This window comes from Hylobates moloch, unplaced genomic scaffold (genome assembly GCF_009828535.3).
Source record: "Hylobates moloch isolate HMO894 unplaced genomic scaffold, HMol_V3 SCAFFOLD_12, whole genome shotgun sequence".
NCBI classification, from domain to species: Eukaryota; Metazoa; Chordata; class Mammalia; order Primates; family Hylobatidae; genus Hylobates; species Hylobates moloch.
This window is the reverse complement of record NW_026652287.1, coordinates 9,644,521-9,667,828: the sequence shown is the minus strand read 5'-3', so window position 1 is coordinate 9,667,828 and position 23,308 is coordinate 9,644,521. Positions and strand designations below refer to the sequence as shown.

General features: G+C 50.1%; 1 protein-coding gene across 17 annotated transcripts in view; it reads right to left on the bottom strand.

Moving 5' to 3' along the window:
* PITPNM2 (phosphatidylinositol transfer protein membrane associated 2) overlaps nt 1-23,308 on the bottom strand; it is a 226,990-nt gene that overhangs the window by 31,835 nt on the left and 171,847 nt on the right. For all 17 annotated transcript variants that reach the window (XR_009209078.1, XR_009209079.1, XR_009209076.1 and 14 more), the window contains one exon: nt 19,883-20,055. Coding sequence is in view for 13 of the 17 variants with exons in the window: in XM_058425664.1 (XP_058281647.1) it covers nt 19,883-19,960 (78 nt within the window). In the remaining 4 variants the exon portion in view is untranslated. The remainder of the gene's footprint in view (nt 1-19,882; nt 20,056-23,308) is intronic.

Below are 23,308 nucleotides of genomic sequence, written 5' to 3'. Positions count from 1 at the left end.
ACTACAGTAATCAAAAAAGTGTAGCACTGGCATAGGCTAGACAAATAGATCAACAGACAGATAGACAGACAGAATATAATTGAGAGTCTAGAAATAAACCATATATCTATGATCAATTAATTTTTGAGAAGGGTGCCAAGACCATCCAATGTGGAAATAATAGTCTTTAAAAAATGGTGCTGGGACAATTGAATAACAACATGTAAAAGAATGAAGCTCGACCCTACCTCACAGCAGATACAAAAACTCGAAATGAATCAAAGATTTACAGATAAGAACTAAAACTATAAAACTTTAAGATGCTTGAGAAATGGTAGTTTAAAAAAAGAAATAAAATCACAAAATGATAAAACAGAAGAAAACTGGGGCAAACAAGGTCATCTTTATGACCTTGGATTTGGCAATGCTTTCTTAAATATGACACCAAAAGCACAAGCAACAAAAGAAAAAATAGATGAACTGGACTTAATCGAAATTAAAAACCTTAGTGTATCAAAGAGCACTATGAAGAGAGAAAAAGACAACCCGCCAAATGGGAGAAGACATCTGCATACCACGTATCTGATAAGGGACTTGTATCCAGAACATATAAAGAACTCCTACAACTCAACAACAAAATAAACAACACAATTCAAACATGAGGAAAGGACTTGAATAGCCATTTCTCCAAAGAAGGCATACGAATGGCCAATAAGCACATGAAAAGATGTTCAACATCACTATTCATTAGGAAAATGCAAATCAAAACCACAATGAGGGCCGAGCGTGGTGGCTTACGCCTGTAATCCCAGCAATTTGGGAGGCCGAGGCAGGCAGATCACTTGAGGCCAGGAGTTAGAGACCAGCCTGGCCAACATGGTAAAACTCTGTCTCTACTGAAAATACAAAAAGTAGCTGGGCGTGGTGGCGCACACCTGTAGTCCCAGCTACTTGGGAGGCTGAGGTAGAATTGCTTGAACCCAGGAGGCAGAGGTTGCAGTGAGCCGAGATCACGCCACTGCAGTCCAGCCTGGGTGACAGAGCAAGATTCTGTCTCTCTCTTTTTTTTTTGATATGGAGTCTCGCTCTGTCACCAGGCTGGAGTGCAGTGGCATGATCTTGGCTCACTACAATCTCCGCCTCCTGGGTTCAAGTGGTTCTCCTGCCTCAGCCTCCCGAATAGCTGAGACTATAGGTGCCCGCCACCACATCCAGCTAATTTTTTGTATTTTTAGTAGAGATGGGGTTTTACCATGTTGGCCAGGATGGTCTTGATCTCTTGACCTCATGATCCACTCGCCTCGGCCTAAGACTCCGTCTCAAAAACAAACAAAAAAACAAACAAACAAAAAACACAATGAGATAGCACCTCACACCCATTAAGGTGGCTAGTATTAAAAAAAAAAAAAAACCTGGAGAAAATAATCAATGCTGGTTGGCATGTGGAGAAACTGGAACCCTATTGGTGGGAATATAAAATGGTGAGAATGTAAAACTGTTGCAAATAGTTTAGTAGGCCAGGTGCAGTGGCTCACGCCTCTAAGCCTAGCACTTTGGGAGGCTGAGGTGGCTGGATCACGAAGTCAGGAGTTCGAGACCAGCCTGGCCAGCATGGTGAAACCCCGTCTCTACTAAAAAAATACAAAAATTAGCTGGGCATGGTGGTGTGTGCCTGTAGTCCCAGCTACTCAGGAGGCTGAGGCAGCAGAATCACTTGAACCTGGGAGGTGGAGGTTGCAGTGAGCCGAGATTGCACCACTGCACTCCAGCCTGGGCGACAGAGTGAGACTCTGTCTCAAAAAAAAAAAAGAAAAAAAAGAAAAGATAATAGTTTAGCAGGGCAGGCATGGTGGCTCATTCCTGTAATCCCAGCACTTTGGGAGGCTGAGGTGGGTGGATCACTTGAAGTCAGAATTTCGACACCAGTCTGGCCAACATGGTGAAACACCGTCTCTACTAAAAAAATACAAAAATTAGTCGTGTGTGGTGGCGCATGCCTGTAATCCCAGCTATTTGGGAGGCTGAGGCAGGAGAATTGCTTGAACCCAGGAGGCAGAGGTCGCAGTGAGCCGAGATTGTGCCACTGCACTCTAGCCTGGGTGACAGTGAGACTCTGTCTCAAAAAAAAAAAAAAAAAAAAAGTTTAGCACTTTCTCAAAAAGTTAAACATAGCATTACCATATGACCAGCAATTCCACTTCTGGGTATGCACCCAAAATAACTGAAAACAGGGACTTGAACAGATACTTGTACACCAAGCGTTCAGATGACTCCAGCCCTACCAGCTGTTGCCATGTATTCACAGAAAAACCTGTACACCAATGTTCATTGCAGTATTATTCACAATAGTCAAAAGCTGTAAACAACTCAAGCGTCCATCAACAGATGAATGAATAAAATGTGGTCTATCCATACAATAATAGAATATTATTCAGTCACAAAGAGGAATGAAGTAATGCTACATACCACAACATGGATGAACCTTGAAAAGATTCTATTAAGTGAAACAAGCCAGACACAAAGGACCACATATCCTGTGATTCCATTTATATGGAAAGTACAGAAAAGGAAAATATATAGAGACAGAAAGTGAATTAGTGGTGGCCTGCTGCTGGGGAACATGGGGGAAATGAAGAGTGATGCTAATGGGTGCAGGGCCCTCCCTCCCTCCACCCATCCCTTCCTCCCTCCCTCCTTCTTTCCTTTCCTTCATTTTCTTTTCTTTCTTCCCTTTCTCTCGCTTTTCCTTTTCCTTCCTTCCTTCCTTCCTTCCTTCCTTCCTCCCTCCCTCCCTCTCTTCTCTCTCTCTCTCTCTCTCTCTCCCTGTCTCTCTTTCCTCTTGCTCTGTCACTCAGGCTGCAGGGCACTGGCATGATCACAGCTTGTTGTAACCTCTAACTCTTGGGCTCTAGTGATCCTCCCACCTCAACCACCTGAGTAGCTGAGACTAAAGGACCATTCCACACCTGGTTAATTTTTTTAATAATTTAATAATTTTTAATTTCTTTTCTTTTTCTTCTTTTTTTTTTTTTTTTTTTTTTTTTTTTTTTTTTTTTTTGAGACAGAGTCTCATTCTGTCACACAGGTTGGAGTGCAGTGGCGCCATCTAGACTCACTGCAACCTTCGCCTCCCAGGCTCAACCGATTCTCCTGCCTTAGCCTCCCAAGCAGCTGGGATTACAGGTGTGCACCACCATGCCTGACTAATTTTTGTATTATTAGTAAAGACAGGGTTTTGCCATGTTGGCCAGGCTGGTCTCAAACTCCTGACCCCAAGTGATCCGCCTGCCTTGGCCTCCCAAAGTTCTGGGATTACAGGCGTGAGCCACCATGCCCAGACATGCTTGGCTAATTAAAAAATTTCTTTTGTAGAGAATGGAGTCTCACTATGTTGCCCAGGCTTGTCTCAAACTCTTGGCCTCAAGTAATTCTCCTGTCTCAACCTCCCAAAGCTTTGGCATTACAGGCTGGTACAGGTTTCTTTTTCTTTTCTTTTTTTCCCTTTTTTTTTTTTTTTTTTGAGACAGAGTCTCACTCTGTCTCCCAGGCTGGAGTGCAGTAGTGAGATCTCAGCTCACTGCAACCTCTGCCTCCCAGGCTCAAGTGATTCTCCTGCCTCAGCTGCCCAAGTAGCTGGGATTACAGGCGTGTGCCACCAAGCTTGGCTTGGCTAATTTTTATATTATTAGTAGAGAAAGGGTTTTGCCATGCTGGCCAGACTGATCTCAAACTTTTGACCCCAAGTGATCCACCTGCCTCGGCCTCCCAAATTGCTGGGATTACAGGAATGAGCCACCGTGCCTGGCTGGTACAGGTTTATTTTGAGGTGATGAAAGTGCTCTGGAATTAGGTAGTCGTGATGGTTGCACAACTCTGTGAATATACCAAGAACCTTTGAACTGTACACTTTAAGTGGGTGAATTATATGGTGTATGAATTATAGCTCAAGTAGCTGTCAAGTTATTTCAAAATCCCATGGGTCAAGGGGGCCTGAGGGGTTTGCTGAAGAATGTTCTGTTGCTTGGCCTGGTGCTGGTTACACAGGCATATTCACTTTTTGCAAGACCATCAGGGTAGACACTTATGAATCATAAACTTTTCTGTATATATACAACACTTGAATAAAAAGTGAAAAAGAATTAGGAATGAAACTGGGAAAGAAAAGTCTGCAGGCTGCTCAGAGCACCCCACCTTTAGAACACCAGGCCGATGAGGGCCCTGCCACTCATAGCCATCTCCCTGACACAGCTCCGGCACACCACTATGAGCTGACTCTTGCCAGGCAGCAGGGTCTCTGAGAATGAGCAAGCGCTCCTCTCTCCCTCCAGGAAAGCCGCAAGCCCCATCAGCCAAATAGTTAAAGCTGAAATAACCCCAGATAGCAAAATCCCCCACCCAGTGGAGGGCCTGGGCAGCCCTCACCCAGAGGAGTTCACAGAAGGTAGAAGAAAGAGATGTCATTGTCCAGGCTGGTCTGCTTTGGGAAGAATCACCCCTGCTCCAGACTTGGAGTATGTGGAAGACATACCCCAAAGAGAACAACTATCATGTGATGAGGGATTAGAAGACATGAGGGAAGGCCTTCACTCAGCCTCAGGGGGGTCAGAGAAAGTGACCTGCAGGGGAGCTGGGAGGTGGGGAGGCACTCACCAGGCAGGGGTGGACAGGACAGATATGCTGGGTAGGGAGGCAGGTGACAGAGCTAAAGGTGTGTGTCTGGAGGGAGCCCTGGAAGCGTGTAGACTCAGTTGCCTGGATGTAGGCTGCGAGGCAGGAAGTGGCAGGGAAGGGCCTGGGAGCTAGGCAGAAGCCAGAACACAAAAGTTTTTTGTTTGTTTGTTTGTTTTGAGACAGATGAGACAGAGTCTGGCTCTGTCACCCAGGCTGGAGTGCTATGGCATGATCTCGGCTCACTGCAACCTCCGCCTCCCAGGTTCAAGTGATTCTCCCACCTCAGCCTCCCGAATAGCTGGGATTACAGTCACAGGCCACCACACCCAGCTAATTTTTGTATTTTTAGTAGAGATGGGGTTTCACCATGTTGGCCAGGCTGGTCTCACACTCCTGACCTCAAGTGATCTTCCCGCCTCCGCCTCCCAAAGTGCTGGGATTACAGGAGTGAGCCACCGTGCCCGGCCATAAAAGGAGCACAGTTTTGATGCTAAGGGAAGGAAAGGGTTTAAGCAGGAGAGGAGCACAATCTAATCTGGGTCCCAGGAAGAACGTCCTGGTACGTGTATGGAGAATGGGAGATCCCCTGGCATGGGCAGCTGCCCACAGGGATGTTCTTTCCTGGGTTTAGATAGGAGGTGAGGCCCCCAGCTCCGGGAGCAGCAGGAGATGCCTCTGTGCTCAGCAGGTAGGCCAGGTACTTAGCGGCTTTATGAACATGAAATCTTGGTAGCTGAAGGCAAAGGAGAGAAGGGAGAGGCCAGGCTGCAGTTGAAAGTGGTCAGTGGGCCAGGCACAGTGCTTCACGCCTGTAATCCCAGCACTTTGGGAGGCTGAGGCAGGCAGATCACCTGAGGTCAGGAGTTCAAGACTAGCCTGGCCAACATGGCAAAACCCTGTCTCTACTAAAAACAATAATAAAAAAAAAAAATAGCCAGGCGTGGTGGTGGGTGCCACTAATCCCAGATACCGGGAAGGCTGAGGCAGGAGAATCACTTGAATTCAGGAGGCAGACGTTGCAGTGAGCCGAGATCGCGCCATTGCACTCCAGCCTAGGCGACAAGAGCGAAATTCCATCTCAAAAAAAAAAAAAGAAAGTGATTAGTGAGCCCAGGTACACTCTAAAGGCCAGTGACTCAGCCTTTTCCTGCCTACCATGGTGGGATAGAGGCCCCATGCCCCTGCGCAGCCACCCACCCTGCCCATGGGCTGAGATCTGCTCCTCACCCTGTGCCCAAACCTGTCCTGTGCTGAAACTGGGTAGAGGCCACAAGGTCCAGGCAAAAGGGAGCCACATCTTTACCATCTGGGCCACAGGGGCCCCAGCCCTATTTACTGAGGAGCCACCTGCTGAGAATTTCAGTTTATTTATTTATTTATGAGATAGGGTCTCACTCTGTCCCCCAGGGTGAAGTACAACGGCATGATCATGGCTCACTGCAGCCTTGACCCCCCAGGCTCAAGCAATCCTTCTGCCTCAGACTCTAGAGTAGCTGGGACTATAGGCGTGCACCCCACCACACCTGGCTAATTTTTTATTTTTTTGTAGAGTGCCTTGGTCTCTCAAAATGCTGGGATTACAGGAGTAAGCCTCTGTGCTCAGCCTGGGTGTCACAGTTTCTAAATCAAGCCCCATTGCGGTGTCAGGTGAAGACCATGACCATTCCCCTTGAATAGCAAGCTGCCCTTCCCTGAGGATGTGGGGCATGGAGTTTACCTTCAGCTATCAGGGTCCAAGAGGGGCTCCCTCTCAGGGAGGTGGCAGAACATGCGGGCTTAGAGCATAGTTTCTGCGGTTCAAATGTCTGGGTGCAAACCCTCCTCTTTTTCTTTCTTTCTGTGTGGTCTCTGATAAGTTAACCTCTATATGTCATCATCTCCCCATCTGTAAGAGGAGGAGAAGCAATAGTACTGGCTAGGTTGTTGAGAAAATTAGATGCGAGCATGTGTAGCTGACATACACAGGATGAGCTCAGGAAGTGTGCATGCTCAGCAACAGGGAACATCATCCCAGGATGCCACGCCCTGGCTTTATCCCAGCAAGGAGAGTGGCAGGGGAATCGCTCTAGCTCCAAAGCCGGATGTTTCCATGGCTTCAAAGTTGCCCTGAAGGATGGAGTGAAGAGCCAGGCCTCGAAAACCCTTCATTTCCGGTGCTCAGAGGCTCCCGATATAGCCGAGAGGTGCGGGGAAGGGCTGTGAGGAGGGGCCAGGCAGCATGGCTCTCTGCTCGGCCTTTTTCTGGTCCTGGATCAGCCACTGATGTCAGCACTTGGGCTACAAGGACAGGGCAGAGGAGTGCAGCTGGGTCTCAGCTGTGCCTCTGAGCAGGATGCGGCTGCGGAGGAAGGCCCTTTTCATAGCTATAGGCACCAAGACCGCTCGGAAGACCCGCAGAGCATCAGACACCAGCACTCCTGGTGCACACTAGGGCTGAGACTCAGACAGCAGCCACAACTGCTCAACTGTCATTATCAGGAGCCAATGCAGGCAGGGAGAGAGGGCTTCCTGGAAAAAGAGGCTACCAAGGGAGGCAAACAGCATGAATGAGAGCCCCAAGCAGGAGATCTCCTGACCCTGTCTCAGTTTATAGCTTGCCTTTGCACCCTCCTGTTCTCCTCTGCACTTCAGAGCCCTGAGATGTTGTGGGATCATGCTCCCCACTCCACAAGTGAGGAAACTGAGGCACAGAGTACTAGAGCCAAGTCTCCCAGGCCATGAGTGACTGTGGTAGTGCAGAGACAGAGAAGAAGCCACAGATTGCATTAAACTGCAGAAATCTGCATGTGCATCAGACCCCCCAACCCCTACCTAATAGGGGCCAGGCATGGTGGGTGGCTGGTCTGGCAGGAATTGAGGGGAAGGGGAGGTCTGTTCCTGAAGGACGGGTACTGGCCAGATGCCACATCTACACTCAGGGATCTGATGTGCCCTGCCTCTTCCCCCAGGGCCCTCCACCCAAGCTTCCCTCCCCAGAGCCCCGCCGGGACCAAGCAAGGCGGGCTCTGCTCTGCTTGTTCTCCCAGCTCCCTGCCACAGGGGCATGACTCTGTCTCCTGGCTGGGCCAGCAGCTTCTCCTGCCCATTAGCCCTGACATGGAATTTACTGCACAGCTGAATGAGGTAGGCAGTTTGAAGCACACGCGGGGCTGGGGCCAGCTCACTGGAGGGAGGGGACAGCTAGGAGTGGCCCTTGCTGCCAAAGAGCCTGACCTCACGGTAGAAATGTGTCTCCTGGACTTGGTGTATGGCTCAGGGGACTGAGGGCTGTGCTCCCTGTGCTGGGCTCACTGAAGCTGCCATTCAGGATGTCAGTGCACAGGCGTGCATGCGTGCACACACATGTGGCGTGTGTGTGCATGCAGGAGCCAAGGCCCATGGATTCAGGGCTCTTCTGGGTGGAGCAAAAGGTGCACGTGACCAGAGCCATCTCTAGAGAAGGCAAAGAATGGAACCAGGAGGACACTTACAAAGACATCCTCAAGATGGCCTACTTGTGGTATACATGGGGAAACTGAGGGCCAGGGACTGGAAGCAACATGTTTGGGCCACACAGCTGGAGGGCCAGAGGTAGCTGGGGAAGCAGGAGGGATTCTGGTGGGACTCCTGGGCAATGCACAAGTCCACAGACTCCCCAGAGGATGCCACCTTCTCACTGGCCGCTGCCAACAGCTCATTAAAAATATGTTGTCCTCAATGTAAGGGCTCAAACTATAAAACTCTTAGGAGAAAACATAGGCATAAGTCCTATGACCTTGAATTAGGCAATGGTTTTGGAGCCATGACACCAAAAGCACAAGCAACAAAAGAAAAGACAGATAAACTGGACCTCATCAAAATTAACAACTTTTATACCTCAAAGGACACTAAAAAGAAAGTGAAAAAACAATGTACAAAATGGGAGAGAATTTTTATAAACAATATATCTTTTAGTAACTTGTATCCAAAATATATACAGAACTCCTCCAATGCAACAACAAAGAAACAACAACCCCATTCAAAAACTGGCAAAGGAGCTGGGCATGGTGTTGTACACCTGTAGACCTGGCTACTCCAGAGGTGAAGTTGGCAGGATAGGCAGAGCCCAGGAGTTCAAGGTCAGCTTGAGCGACATAGCAAGACCCCATCTCTAAAAAAATAGTAAGAATAATTAAGGCAAAGAACTTGAACAGACATTTCTACAAAAAGATTATACAAATGGTCAACGAGCAAATGAAAAGATGCTCAACATCATTTGTCATTAGGGAAATGCAAATCAAAACCATAATGAGATACCACTTCACACTCACTGGGGCGGTTAAAAAGACACACAGCAGCAAGTGTTGTTCAGGGTGTGGAGCAATGGAACCCTCGTACACTGATGGTGGGAACGTAAAATGGTGCAGCTGCTGTGGCAAACAGTTTGGCGGTTCCTCAAAAAGTTAAACATAGAGTTACCATATGACCCAGCAATTTCACTCTAGGTAAATATCCAAGAAAAGGAAAACATATGTCCACATAAAAACTTATACATGAATATTTATGGCAGCATTATTCACTGTAGCCAAAAAGTGGAAATAACCCAAATGTCCACCAACAGATGAGTGGGAAACAAACTGTGGTCTACCATGGAATGGAATATTATTTGGCCATAAAAAGTAACGGAGCACTGGCACATGATACAACAGGGATGAACCCTGGAAATATTATGCTGAGTGAAAGAAGCCAGACACAAAAGGACATATATTGTATGATTCCATTTATATAAAATGCCCAGAATAGTGGAACCTATAGAGACAGAAAGCACATTATTGGTTGCCTGGGGCTGGGGTGAAAATAGTGATTTCTTTTTTGGGGGAATAGAAATGTTCTCAAATTGATTCTGGTGACGGTTGTACAACTCTGAATAGGCTAAAAACCACCGAACTGTGCACTTTAAATGGATGAGTCATGTGGTGTGTGACTTATATCTCAATAAAGCTGTTATAAAACAAAACAAACAGAAACCAATCCTGCCTTTTGTACTTACTAAGATCAAAAAAATCAAACGTGGCAAGCAGGAACGGGCCTCACTGGCACTGTGAGAGAAAGATGGGTCACCTCTAAGCATCTCTCTGCCACGAATGTCCCTCCCAGTGTCCAAAAGCTCAGTTTTCTGCTTATGCAGGAAACCTCATGTTTGAGGCAGTGGCAACTTTAAGCCGAGCATCTGTTTCCATGGTGACATGATGGGCTAGCCAAGGGCATCCTCGGTCAGCTTCCTGAACAGCAGGTGTGTATATGTGCGTGCATACACCTAGGCACACAGATGCACATGCATACACAGCCACAGGCCTCTCTAAGGCACAAAAAATGTGCTATATCTCCATGGCCCAGAGCGACTGAGTCCCCTTCCAAAACAAAAACCAGATAAGACTCTGGGTGAGGCCATAGGTGAGGTCAGGGCAGGCATGTGCCATCTCTCCCTCTTTAAAAGAGCTCCTGGAATGTGGACCAGATTTTTTTTTTTTTTTTTTTGAGACAAAGTTTCGCTCTTCTTGCCCAGGCTGGAGTGCAATGGTGTGATCTTGGCTCACCGCAACCTCTGCCTCCCAGGTTCAAGCGATTCCCTGCTTCAGCCTCCTGAGTAGCTGAGATTACAGGCATGAGCCACCATACCTGGCTAATTTTTTATTTTTAGTAGAGATGGGGTTTCACCATCTTGGTCAGGCTGGTCTCGAACTCCCAACCTCAGGTGATCCGCCTGCCTCGGCCTCCCAAAGTGCTGGGATTACAGGTGTGAGCCACCGCATCCGGCCTATGTGGACCAGATTTGTAGTGAAAATAGCAAGCTCTTCCTGGATGCTCTAAGCCCCCACCTCTTCCAGTGGCATCATTTATTTGTGGCTATGCTAAGTGCTTTGCATGTACGTTCTCCTTTAGTTACTGCAACATCCCCTTAGGAAAGGTGTATTAGCATTATTACCCCCAAGTCACAGATGAGACGATCGAGGCTATGAGAGGTGCAAACTTGTCCAAGGTCACACAGTTACTAAATGGCAGAGCCAGGCCTTGAGTTCAGACCTGTGTCATTCCAGAGCCTGCTCAGCCCATAGCACCAAGGTGCCTCAAGGAAAGACCTCAGCATAAGACAGGTGCTCCGTAAATTCTTATTGAACAAATAAATGAATTCTAGTCCCAACTCTGTGACCAACTCCCTCTCCTCCTGTACAAGTCACTTCTCTCTGGTGTCAATTTCCAAACTCTAAGTGGAGACAGGACTACCTATCTGCCCATGCCCTCGTGTAATGAGTGGAATGTCCCCACCAGGCCCTTGGAATGTGACCTTATTTGGAAATAGGATCTTTGCTGATGTAATTGGAGTGACATGGCCACAAACTAAGGTATGCTTGGAGCCACCAGAAGCTGGAAGAGACAAGGAAGGGTCTACTCATAGAATCTTTGGAGGAAGTGCAGCCCTGCGGACACCTGCCTCTCTGGTTTCTGGCCTCCAGAACTGTGAAAGAATAAATGTCTGTTGTTTCAAGCTATGCAGTTTGTGGTTCTTTGTTATGGCAGCACCAGGAAATAAGGTATCTGGGATGCTGGCAGGCTCAGTGAGAAGGTGTGTAAGACAGGGGGTCCAGAGCTGCCTGTAGGAGTCTCTTTGGGCAGAGGCCTGGTGACCCACCTGCCAGCAGCTGAGGGTGGAACCAGGACAGGGGCCAGGAGGGTCCCTTCCACCTTGACCTTGCTGGGTGCCTGCACAGAAGCCCCTGCCCACTCAGGCAGACTTCACGCCTTTCCCAGGACAGCAGGCTCACCCAGCAGCATCCTGTGCCGGGCTCTAGGGAGGATGCCTCCTGTCTCTTCCAGCTGCTGCTGGCTCCCGGTGTTCTTTGGCCCATGCTGTATCTCTCCAATCTCTGCTTCATCTTTCCTGTGTCTCAGTCCTTTCCTTTTCTTATAGGGACACTACTCATTCATTCAGGGACCTCTCTAAATCCAGAATGATCTCATTTCAAGATCCTTAACAAATTACATCTTCAGAGGCCCTATTTCAAAATAAGGTCACATTCTGAGATTGCAGGTGGATGCAGATTCTGGGGGGACACTGGTCACCAGTGGGGTGAGTGCCCACAATGGCCTCCTGTGAATGAGCTTCAGCCTGCCTGCTGGAGAAACAAGCGCACTACCTGATGGCCCCCCACCTGTCCCTCATCTCTTGGTGGGGCAGGTGGAGTCCTCACCACCTCCCACCCAGCCCTTGGCCACATACGTCTTCAGTCACCAGCACTTTCCCCAGTGTATGGTGACTCTTCATGCTGACTCCAGCACCCCTGGCCTTGCCACCCACAGGTGACCCTGTGCTATCTGTAGTTCTGAGTATCTGAGCACTGGAAGGCAGAGCTGTGAAAGGGAGAGCACTGGCTTCAGAATCAGACAGGGTGGAGAGCATGTAACCTCCAACAGCTGGAACTTCAGAGAAGGGGTGGACTAGGAGACCTCAAAGTGCTCCACTAAAAGCAATGTGAAAAAGGCAGCCCACCACATCTCTGGGCAGACTGGTATCATTAGGCCAGCTATGCACCCTTGGGAAAGTTCCTTGATATCTCTGAGCCTCGAGCTATCATCTGGGGATGGGGATGAGTGGGGATGAGTACCACCAACTGTGCAGGTTATCGTGAGGATTAAAGCAGGTTCTGATCACTTGCTGGACACTGATTCAGTGGGCTGTGGAGGGGTGTGACGGCTGCAGTCAGTAGCAGAGCCAGTGGGACCCAGATGGGACCCCCTGTATAGCACTTTGGTGTTTCGTGAAATAGATGCTAGGTGAAGATTGGTCGAATGAAGAATGGATTCTAGTTCCAACTGTCACCAGGAACGTCAAAGCTGGCATCACCAAGGGCAGCCAGTCCTCCCCAAGCTGACCTCTGGCTCCCCACCAGTGATGGTGCCCAAGGGGGGCAGACCTCTCCTGGCACAGCTACTCAGTCATGCCACTTAGGAGAAAGCTCTTCTCGAATCACTCTGATCTCTGCCACATGAGCAGCCACCCCCTCGTCCCTGCCTACCATTCCCCTAAACAGTGCTGCGGTACTGTTTTCAGAGACGGCGGCAGTTGGACAGCAGAGACAGGCCTGGCTCCCCAGGGGCTGACGAAGGAGTTGGGGGAGGATGCAAAGAAAGATCAAGACCAAGAAACCCCTGAAAGCAGCCGCTCCCAGGGTCCTGGCCAGGCCACCTCCGGCCGCTCCCTCAGCAGCACACATTCGCTGAACACCTCGGATGGACGGCCCTCTCCCAGCCAGGCAGACGATTTTGTTTTCTCACCTTTAACATGGTGTATATTGAGTGCTGCTCCAGCAGGGTGCCAGGCACTTTGACGCGCAAGCCCAGCCCATCTTTTTCACAACCTTCCAGTGGGGCAGCTCGCAGAGAGGAAGGCCTATTCCTAGCTGCCACTGGCTGGCAAGCGGTACAAGTGGGAAATGATGAACTAAGGTCTTCTTATTACTCTTTCCACAAAAACGCAGCAGCCTTCTTGAAGGCCTATCCATCTCGGGAGGCCAGTGCAGACTGTGTCCTTGAGCCTGTGCCGAAATGTATGTGAAATCTATCTTCCCAGAGAACGGGAAGCACTTTTATCCCCCTCTGCAACTCAGCTCTCGGCACAGGAAGGGCACAGGAAAGTCAGGTGACTTTAACTTACTTTTTAGCAGTGTTACTGAGGTATGACTGACATACAATAAGCTGTACACATGTAAAGGAGCAGCTGGTGATTCTGATGTATGTTCACACTTTTTGAGTCCATCACCCCACAGTGACAAGAACCCCAGGAACCTCGGGTTAGAAAAAGGTCAGAGCGGGGACAGACAGGCAGGTGGAGCTGGGAAGAATGAGTGCCCTCAGGACCCAGAGGGTCAGAGGAAGCTGCCTGGAGGAGGGGCATTCACACCAGCTCTGCGGGAGGGGCAAGAGCTCTCGAGATGGAAATCGGGCTGACAGTAGGGGTCTTGGTGACAGGAAGGGCACAGGTAGTGCCTCGGGTCTCCAAGTCGGGGTGGCCTGAACCTCTCCCCTCCTGCCCACCTGCTCTGCCCTCAGGCCTGGGAGCCACAGCACAGGCTGGGGTTGAGAGAGGAGATCCCTCCCAATGCTGCCTCCTCCCCAATCTAGATACCGGCACCTCCTGGTCCTCTCCGCCTGCCAGGGTGCCCTCACCTCTGAGATTGGCAGCAGCCTCCCTTGGCCTACTAGGGGTCCCAAAGAGGCCACCTAGGAGCCCAGAGATCTGAGCTCCAACCCTGGCTCTGTGGGCCTCAATTTCCCCATATGTAAAATGGGGAACTATGCCCTGTGAGAGCCTAGCTTAGGTTACAGATAAAGAAACTGGCTGTGCGTGGTGGCTCATGCCTGTAATCCCAGCACTTTGGGAGACAGTGGGCGGATCACCTGAGGTCAGGAGTTCAAGATCAGCCTGGCCAACATGGCGAAAGCCCATCTCTACTAAAAATACAAAAATTAGCCGGGGGTGGTGGCACATGCCTGTAATCCCAGCTACTCAAGAGGCTGAGGCAGGAGAATCGCTTGAACCCAGGAGGCGGCCACCGCACTCCAGCTTGGGTGACAGAGCAAGACTACATCTCAAAACAAACAAACAAAGAAACTGTGGTGTGGACAGGCCCAACTGCCAGCTCACCAAGGGCAGAGCTGGAACTTAAACTAGGGTTATTCTGGCCCCAAAAGTCGACACTATTTCCAACAGACCATGTCTCTCAGCCCCACGGTGGCTTGGCGGCAGATCATTCCCTAGCCAAGGCTTGCAGGCTTCCACCCTGGGTCCCTGGGTATAAACCCATAAGTCATGACCCCTCCACTTACAACTGGCTGAGATGCCTTCACCTCACAGAGACTCAGCCCTCCTCAGCCTTTCTGCCAGTGCGGGCCATGCGGAAAGGTTGGGAGATGGCTCTTGCGCGCCTGGGCAGAGCCTGGGGTTTCCCCACAAGGGGATGCAATTTCAGAGAAAGGGGCTATGCTGGCATCAAGAGCAACCAAGAGAAAGGCTGGATGCGATGGCTCACGCCTGTAATACCAGCACTTTGAGAGGCCGAGGTGGGCGGATCACCTGAGGTCAGGAGTTTGAGACCAGCCTGGCCAACATGGTGAAACCCCATCTCTACTAAAAATACAAAAATTAGCCAGGCATGGAGGCGGGCGCCTGTAATCCCAGCTACTCGGGAGACTGAGGCAGAAGAATCGCTTGAACCCGAGAGGCAAAGGTTGCAGTGAGCTGAGATTACATCACTGCACTTCAGCCTGGGAAACAGAGTGAGATTTCATCTCAAAAAACAGAAAAAGCAACCAAGAGGAGCACTACTCCCTTGGGTCTTGTGGTGTGTGTGTGTGTGTGTGTGTGTGTGTAGGTGCATGTACACATGTGCACATATGTGTGCATGCTGTGTGTGCACGCACGTGTCTGTGTAGGTGTGTGCATGTGTCTGCATGTATTTGTGTACATACCTGTATGCACAGGTGGCTGTGCTTGCATGTATATATGTTGTGTGTGGACACACGTGTGTGTGTGTGTGTGTGTGTGTGCGTGCGCGCGCGTGCACTAGAGCCATGGGTGAGGGAGGGAGGAGCAGCCCATGTGCACTAAAGAGGATATGAGCCAGAAACTGGGAAAACAGACCCACAGACCTAAACCCTGCCCTGAGACACTCACTGTCCAGCAGGAAGCAGACAGACACCCACAAACAGGTGGAAGACACTAGGTGCCCAGGAGTGGGACTGACAGGAAACTGCGAGAATTCAGGGAAAGAAATCACTCATGCTGCCCATGGAGATCAGAAAAGCCTCCGAGAAGGACGCAGCAGGCAGGCTGGTCTGAAAGATGGGCAGAAGGACCCTTGAGATAACCTGGGGACTCTTCTGCTTCAAAACATACTCACTAGGGTAGCATTTATTAAAAAAGAGGACAGTAAGTGCTGGTGAGGATGTGGAGAACTGTAAACTTCATACATTCCCAGTAGGAATGTAAAATGGTGCAGCCACTGTGGAAAACAGTCTGGTGGTTCCTCCAGACATCAAGCATAGCGTCACCAGGTGACCCAGAAATTCCCTTCCTAGGTGTAGATCAGAAGAATTGAAAACAGATACTTGCAGGCCAGGCGCGGTGGCTCACACCTGTAATCCCAGCACTTTGGGAGGCCAAGGTGGGCAGATCACGAGGTCAGGAGATCAAGACCATCCTGGCTAACATGGGAAACCCTGTCTCTACTAAAAATACAAAAAATTAGCCAGGCGTGGTGGTGGGCGCCTGTAGTCCCAGCTACTCGGGAGGCTGAGGCAGGAGAATGGCGTGAACCCAGGAGGCAGAGCTTGCAGTGAGCTGAGATGGCGCCACTGCACTCCAGCCTGGGTGACAGAGCGAGACTCCGTCTCAAAAAAAAGAAAAAAGAAAACAGATACTTGTATGCTAATGTCAACCCAAATGTCCATCAATGGATGAATGGATAAGCAAAATGTGGTCTGTTCATACAATAGAATATGATTCAGCCATAAAACGTAATGAGGCACTGACACATGCTATGACATGGATGAATCCCAACAACATGACGCTGAGTGAGAGAAGCCAGACACAAACAGCAACACCGTGAGTGATCCCATGCATATGAAACATCCAGAACAGGCAAACCCAGGGAGACAGTACATTAGTGATTGCCAGGGGGTGGGGAGGGGGAGTGAGGAGTGACTGTTTAATGGATATGGGGTTTCTTTCTCGGGTGATGAAAGTGTTTTGGAACTAAAGTTCATGATTGCACAACATTGTGAGTATACTAAATGCCACTGAATTGTTCACTTAAAAATGGTTAATGTTTTGTGAATTTCACCTCAATAAAAGCAAAACAAGACAACACCCAATCAAGTAAGCCCAAAGTCCCTAGTCCCAGAAGAATTTCTTCCAAGCACTATAGAGAACTGACAACCTGAGCCCCGTCCATGCAGACAGTAGGCAGGCCAGCGTTTTGCCCCTCAGAGGGCACACGACCTATGGGCCTGGCAATATCTTGGAGCTCATTTTGTTGAAGCTTGGACTGGGGGCTGTGGAGGCCAGAACCCAGCGATGCATCCGCCTAAGACCCAGCTGGGGCGGGGCTGGCCAGCAGGGGCCTTAAGTGCATGGGAAACTTCCCAGTCAGTAGCTCTAGAAGGAACCTATGGCTTCCTGTTAACGACATGAGGGCAGCAGCACCTCAAACACAGCAATTAGTCCTCAGGCCGGAGACAGCACATACTAAGAACACAGAGCACACAGGTGCAAGGCACTAGCACCTGTGATGTGCAGCAGACTCCCTGCTCATCACCAAGCTGGCTATCCGACACCCCCAGCCTCAAGGCCTGCCCAGAGGAAAGCTGCCCAGCCAGCCAGCCTGAGCAGGAACACCAACAACCTTGCCCCCAATCTCCCCTCCAAGCATGCTAGTGCCTGTCACAGAAGCACCTTTCCCGGCAATACCTGGTTTCTTTCACCTTTCTTTTTTAACAGGAAAGCAGACGTGTGCACACATGCTTGCTCACGCAGAAGGTGCACAGGGAAAGGCTCTGGAAGCTCAGAGCAGCAGCAATGACTCCAGCCAGCCCTTAGAGGCCACAGTGTCTCTGCCTAGCTGGGAAGGATGCCCATCTGTCCAACAGGCTCTCATGAAGGGCCCTGAGAGTGCTGATGCTCATGATCTGCAAGGCAGGAGATGTTTCCATCCTGCCACAATCCTAATCAATGGAGCTTCTCAAAAGACACTGCATGTGTCGGCTAGAGGGACGAGGCCTGGCTGCACAGGTGCAGGAAGGTCTGAGCGTCTAACAGGGAACTATATGATGCTTAACAATTACATTCATTGGAGGCATAAGGATAGGTGTTCAAAAAAACCCTGAAGTGGCCGGGCATTGTGGCTCATGCCTGTAATCCCAGCACTTTGGAGGCCAAGGTGAGTGGATCACAAGGTCAGGAGACCAAGACTGTCCTGGTCAACATGGTGAAACCCTGTCTCTACTAAAAATACGAAAATTAGCTGGGTGTGGTGGCGCGTGCCTGTAATCCCAGCTACTTGGGAGGCTGAGGCATGAGAATCGCTTGAACCCAGGAGGCGGAGGTTGCAGTGAGCTGAGATCACGACACTGCACTCCAGCCTGGTGACAGAGCGAGACTCCATCTCAAAAACAAACAAACAAACAAACAAACAAACAAACAAACAAACAAAAACCTGGAGTGACAGGTGTTTTGAGGAGCCCAGAGGTGATTCTATGTTCCAGAACAGCTTTGGGATCTCCTAGGGGCTGGAGGTCAGTCCTCCGGATCTTGACAGCCACTGGGAGGCCAGGTGGAGCTGAGGGGCTCCTGTGGTCTGGGTTCACCCTGGCTTGGGTGGGAATTGAGAAGCAGCAAGACAACAGCAGCATTGGCAGATCAGCCTGGTCCTTGAACAGGCTGAGCTATTTCCAGAGTGCTCAGAGATGGGGGGCTGATTTAAGCCTCTTCCTCTCTCTCCACTCTCTAGAAATAATTATCGGGTAAGTGGTTCAAGAGGGAATTGAGTGGTCCTTCTGAAGCAGCTCAGAGCAAACAGCCCCCCCGGAGAGGCTGGGTTCACCTTCCGTTATTTTCCCAGCCAAGGCTCCCACATAGGGGAGCCTGGACAAACCCTTGCAGCTTCCTCAAGCTCCTCCCAGAAGGCAGCTGGGGCTGCAGGCTCTGCTGGGAGCTCACAGCTACCTCCCCTGACCTGAGTGGAAGGTGGGAGCCCAATAGGCGAAGCCAGGGATGGGAGGCGGAGGCCCTGCCAAAGCCTCTCCCCAACACCAACGACTCAGTCTGATGCTGTAATTAAGGGGCTGTACAGCAAGAAGCTGGAGGAGGGCAAGCCCCACTGGGTCACAGGGACTGGAGGCACTGATATGCCCAGAGGAGCCAGAGCCAGGCTGACAGCAGGTTCATAATCAGTGTGGGAAGCCCAAAGACCCTCAGCCTGGAGGGAAGCTGCCAGGATAGGCCATGCCAGGCACTGAGGGTGGACAGGAGGACAGCAGGAGAGCTGGGATGGAACCTCTACATAGAAAGGACTGCAGCCAGGACTGCGGCAAGTGGGAGCAGTGGTCCCATCTGGGGTCAGCCAGAGGCAGCCAGGTCTTATGTTCCAGGTTGGTCAGGCACTGGGTAGGGAGACTGGAGGTGTCTCCTAAGCAAGAGTCTCTGGCTTGTCAAAGGAGCCTGTCATCCTCAAACTCCTGCGTGCGTCTGTAAGTAAGCCACATGTCTGACACTGCTTTTTTGCAAGCAGTCAGGGTGGTGAGGAAAGCATGGAGCTGGGAGCTAGGATACAGGCCCTGCGCTCCTTGGCAAGGCATTTAACATCTCTGGGCCTCATATGCCTCCTGTCTGTAGAATGGGGTGTTATGGACTGAATGTCTGTGTCCCCCCAAAAGGCCTGACCCCCAATGTGATGGTATTTGGAGATGGGGCCTTGGGTGGTAATCAGGGCTAGATGAGATCATATGGGTGGGGCCCTCACAATGTGACTGGTGTCCTCAGAAGAAAAGGAAGGGTGGAAGATGAGGGATTACTTAATGAGTACAGTGTATTTGAGTGATAAATACCCTACAAGCACCATTTTCCAATCTGTGCATGCAACAAAATCACAGTTGTATCCTATACATTTACACAAATAAAAAACAGAAGAGAAAAAGAAAAAGAAGAGAAGACACCGGAGCCTGCTCACTCCCTGCCATGTTAGGAAACAGGGAGAAGGCGTCCATGTGCAAGCCAGGAAGAGGGCCCTCACCAGAAACCGCACTTGCCAGGCCTTGATCTGGGACTTCCGGCCCCTAGAACTGTGAGGAAGTGTGTTCCTCTACACCCCCAGTTTGTGGTATTTACTGATGGCAGCCCAGGCAAACTGAAACATAGGGAAACATAGGGATAACGTCTGGGCCAGGGAGATAATGGTGCCGAATGCAAGGGCAAGTGTTCGCGCTGTAGGCGGCGGGACACAGTGCCAGAAGGCAATCTGATGCCACGCGCCCATGGTGTGTCCTGTGTGCCTGGCATTGTGCCTAGAGGCCAGGGGTCCAGCACAATTCACACTTACCAGGAAGTTCTGGGGCAGGCACTGCACTGTGAAGGCCACAACTCCACCTAACCCACAAGTGGTGTCTGTGCGCTGGTGCGACCCACCCTCACACCATGACCCACCCTTGCCCCACGACCCACCTGTATCATGTACAGCTGGGCGATGCGGTACTCCTCCACAGTCATTGGCAGAGGAATCCGATATTCCTTTATAATCATCTTGGAGTCCAAGCCTTCCCGTCAATGGGGAACTGCAAGTTGGGACTTCTAGGCAAGGTTCCTTAAATAACCATGACAAAATTCACCAAGGACCCCTGGGAGAGAGAGAGGACAGAACAGTCACTTTCTGCAAAGGCTGATGAATACCACAGCACAGAGAAATGGCCCGGTCTAGACCTGAGGCTGGAATTCTGGCCGCTGATCAGGCATGATCCAACGGTGCAACTTTGATTGAGCAGGTTCTCTCCTTTCCAACCTTTATTTTTCTTGTTTGCTAACAGCTACCAAAAGGACAAGTGAGAGGCTATGTGTAAGCTCTCTGATCAACAAACAGCCACGGGGAAGTAAAGAATTGTCACTCCATTAGCAAGGGCCAGGGTAAGAACACCGTGCTCTTGTTTTACTCACAATCCTAACAAGCTACAGCATCTGTTTCCCCGGTACTGACACAGTGAGTAATGATAGCTGGTCACGGAAAAGCAGGCAGATCAAATAAAACTAAGCAGCACAGACATGAGACATTCACAAGTCAGCAGTCTGACCATGCCATTAGGGGAAGATGACATCACTACATCCCAAGGAGAGACTCTGAGTGATTTAAAGTTTGGTTTCAGTTCAATCCAATAAGAAACATTTATTGGCATCTATTTTATTCCTTCCATTGGGCTATGTCTGGGAAGTAGATGAGACAAGATAAGCAGAGAGTGTACTCATAGCAACCTCTATTTAAGTGACAAAGAATATATTTGATGAAGATTTGCCCCTAAGCAATCACTTTTTTTTTTTTTTAACTGGGCCAGGCGCAATGGCTCACACTTGTAATCCCAACACTTTGGGAGGCCAAGGCAGGCAGATCACTTGAGGTTCGGAGTTCAAGACCAGACTGGCCAACGTGGTGAAACCCCGTCTCTACTAAAAATACAAAAATTAGCCGCAGGTAGTGGCAGGAGCCTGTGGTCCCAACTACTTGGGAGGCTGAGGCAGGAGAATCGCTTGAACCCAGGAGGCAGAGGGTGCAGTGAGCCGAGATCGCGCCATTGCACTCTAGCCTGGGGGACAAGAGTGAAACTCCGTCTCAAAAAAAAACAAAAAAAAACCTTAGGGCTTGGAAGAGGCGCATACCCAGTTATCTGGAAAATGAAATCACCCCTTAAAACCCAAGCCCCAGATGGCTGAAGCTTTGCCATAAATATCATTTGGTCACCTCCAAAGGTCACATGCTGTTAACATGAAGCCAAGTGAAGGTTTTCAGGATGGACGATAAATAAATTTTATATTTATTTATTGTTTAGAGACAAGGTCTCACTCTGCACCCAGGCTAGAGTACAGTGGTGCAATCCCAGCTCACTGCAGCCTTGATCTCCTGGGCTCAAGCTATCCTTCCACCTCAGCCTCCAGAGTAGCTGGGACTACAGGTGCACGCCACCTATACCCGGCTAAGGGTAGTATTTTAGCAAGACTACTCCAAGGACAGCAGCCAGGGAGGATTCACAGTGACCATGGGCAGGACTCCTGCTAAGTGATAAAAGCAATGGCCTGGCCAGTCAGGCAACTTCCCCAGGGCACGGCTCTCTATCGGGCATTGGAGTATCACCCAGGTGCTAAAGCATTACTGGGTAGCTAACAAGGTTGAGAAAAACATTTACCAGAACTCTCAGGAATACCAGTAGACAGGGTTAAAAGAAGTTCTTAAATAAGCCACTTAGGGAGAGAGACAGAGAGAGGAAAGGTCTGATAAAGGGGCTCCATCCCTTGTGTTAGACTAAAACAGCGGCTCCCAGTTGTTTAGTTCACAGCAGGTAGGAACGTCAGCCCAAAGCCCATTCAAATTCTCACATCCATGCTGGCATTATGGGAGGCCAAGGCAGGTGGACTGCTTGAGGCCAAGCAAGCTCAAGACCAGCCTGGGAAACATAGCAAGGCCCTCCTCTCTATTAAAAAAGAACCCAATTCTCACATCCAGTTGCTTTAAATATAGTCCAAGTGAAGCTCTTTTTTAGCCAATTAGAGCCTAGATACTTTATATACCCCAGAAACTGCACCCAATATCTGCTGGCTGTAGATAAGATAACCCTGGATCCCAGACCCCAACTGCCCCTTGGAGGTCTCTGACCCAGACTCCCCACAGTGCTGCTGAGCAACATCACCTGGTCACAGAAATCCTCTCTAGCTCCCCTCTCCCTGGGAAGTTTCCTTGCCCTGTTCCCCTCCTTGGGGTGGCCCCAGGCCCTGCTATATCCATAAGGACTCTTGCTAGGAGGGGCTTGCTCTCTCCTGCAACCTGTCCACCAGCCTTTCTGATCCCTGATCAACTCCAAAGCTCCCCAGAGGCTGTGCTCAAGTGAAAAAAGACCATTGCTGACCTTCTTCAAGGTCAGTGGGTCTAGCTAACAGCCCATGGGACCTGCAAGTTTAGGGCCTGAGGCCCTGTGGAGTTCTTCCCCATACTCCCAGACTCAGCTCTGCCTAGGCCCACATGTCTATCCTCAAACCTGGCTGGAAGCTGAGGACAAAGGAGAGAGAAGCAATGGCCCTACAGTCCCCAGGCTGCACCTTATCCTGTGAGGTGTGAAACAAGGGCTGGCTCGGCCAAAGTAGCAAGGGACCCGTCTGACACCTGGATGGACTTCCAGCTGGCTGGGAGGGTAGCACAGGCACCTGATCTGGGAAACTTACATACAAAAAGGAGAGAGAGCTTTATGTTTGAGGGAAGTTGGAGGAAATTAGGGTTGGAGACGGGAAGGGAAAACTGAAGTTCAGTGGGGGTTGTTTCTGAAGCTTCTTCACATGGTTCTTCATTGAAGCCCCAGCATCACCCAACTAGGAAGGCACAGCAGGTGCTTGGTGTCAAGCAGCACACCTGTGTGACGTGCAGCACCCACTCCGCCTCTGTGGGGCCTCAGGTGGGCTCCTTTACTGTGGGGCAAATGCAGTGACCCAGAATGGGCAAGTCTCATTTAGTCATCTAAATAACATGGTCAGACACAGACTCTAAATGTTCTTCAGAAACCTTAAGAGTCTAAGCATTCTGCCCTTTGAGAGTCTTAACCCCTCCAGGGTACATGACCTGCCCTGCTCATCCCCATGCAAACCAGTCCTTTCTCAGTCCTCTCAGATTTCAGGCCCACCAGGCACTAGCAAGGCAGGACCCCCTGAGCCAGATTCATCATGTTCCTTAAATGTCTCCATCTTCTCAAATAACAACCAGGGGTGAAATCTCAGCCTGAGCCAGCACCCAGACACTGGCTTGGGTCTCTGATTTCAGAGGCTCTGTGAGCACGTGTCTGGAACAGACACCTAATGATGTTCCCCCACGGACAAGCTGTCAGGTGAGCTGTTAATTCCACA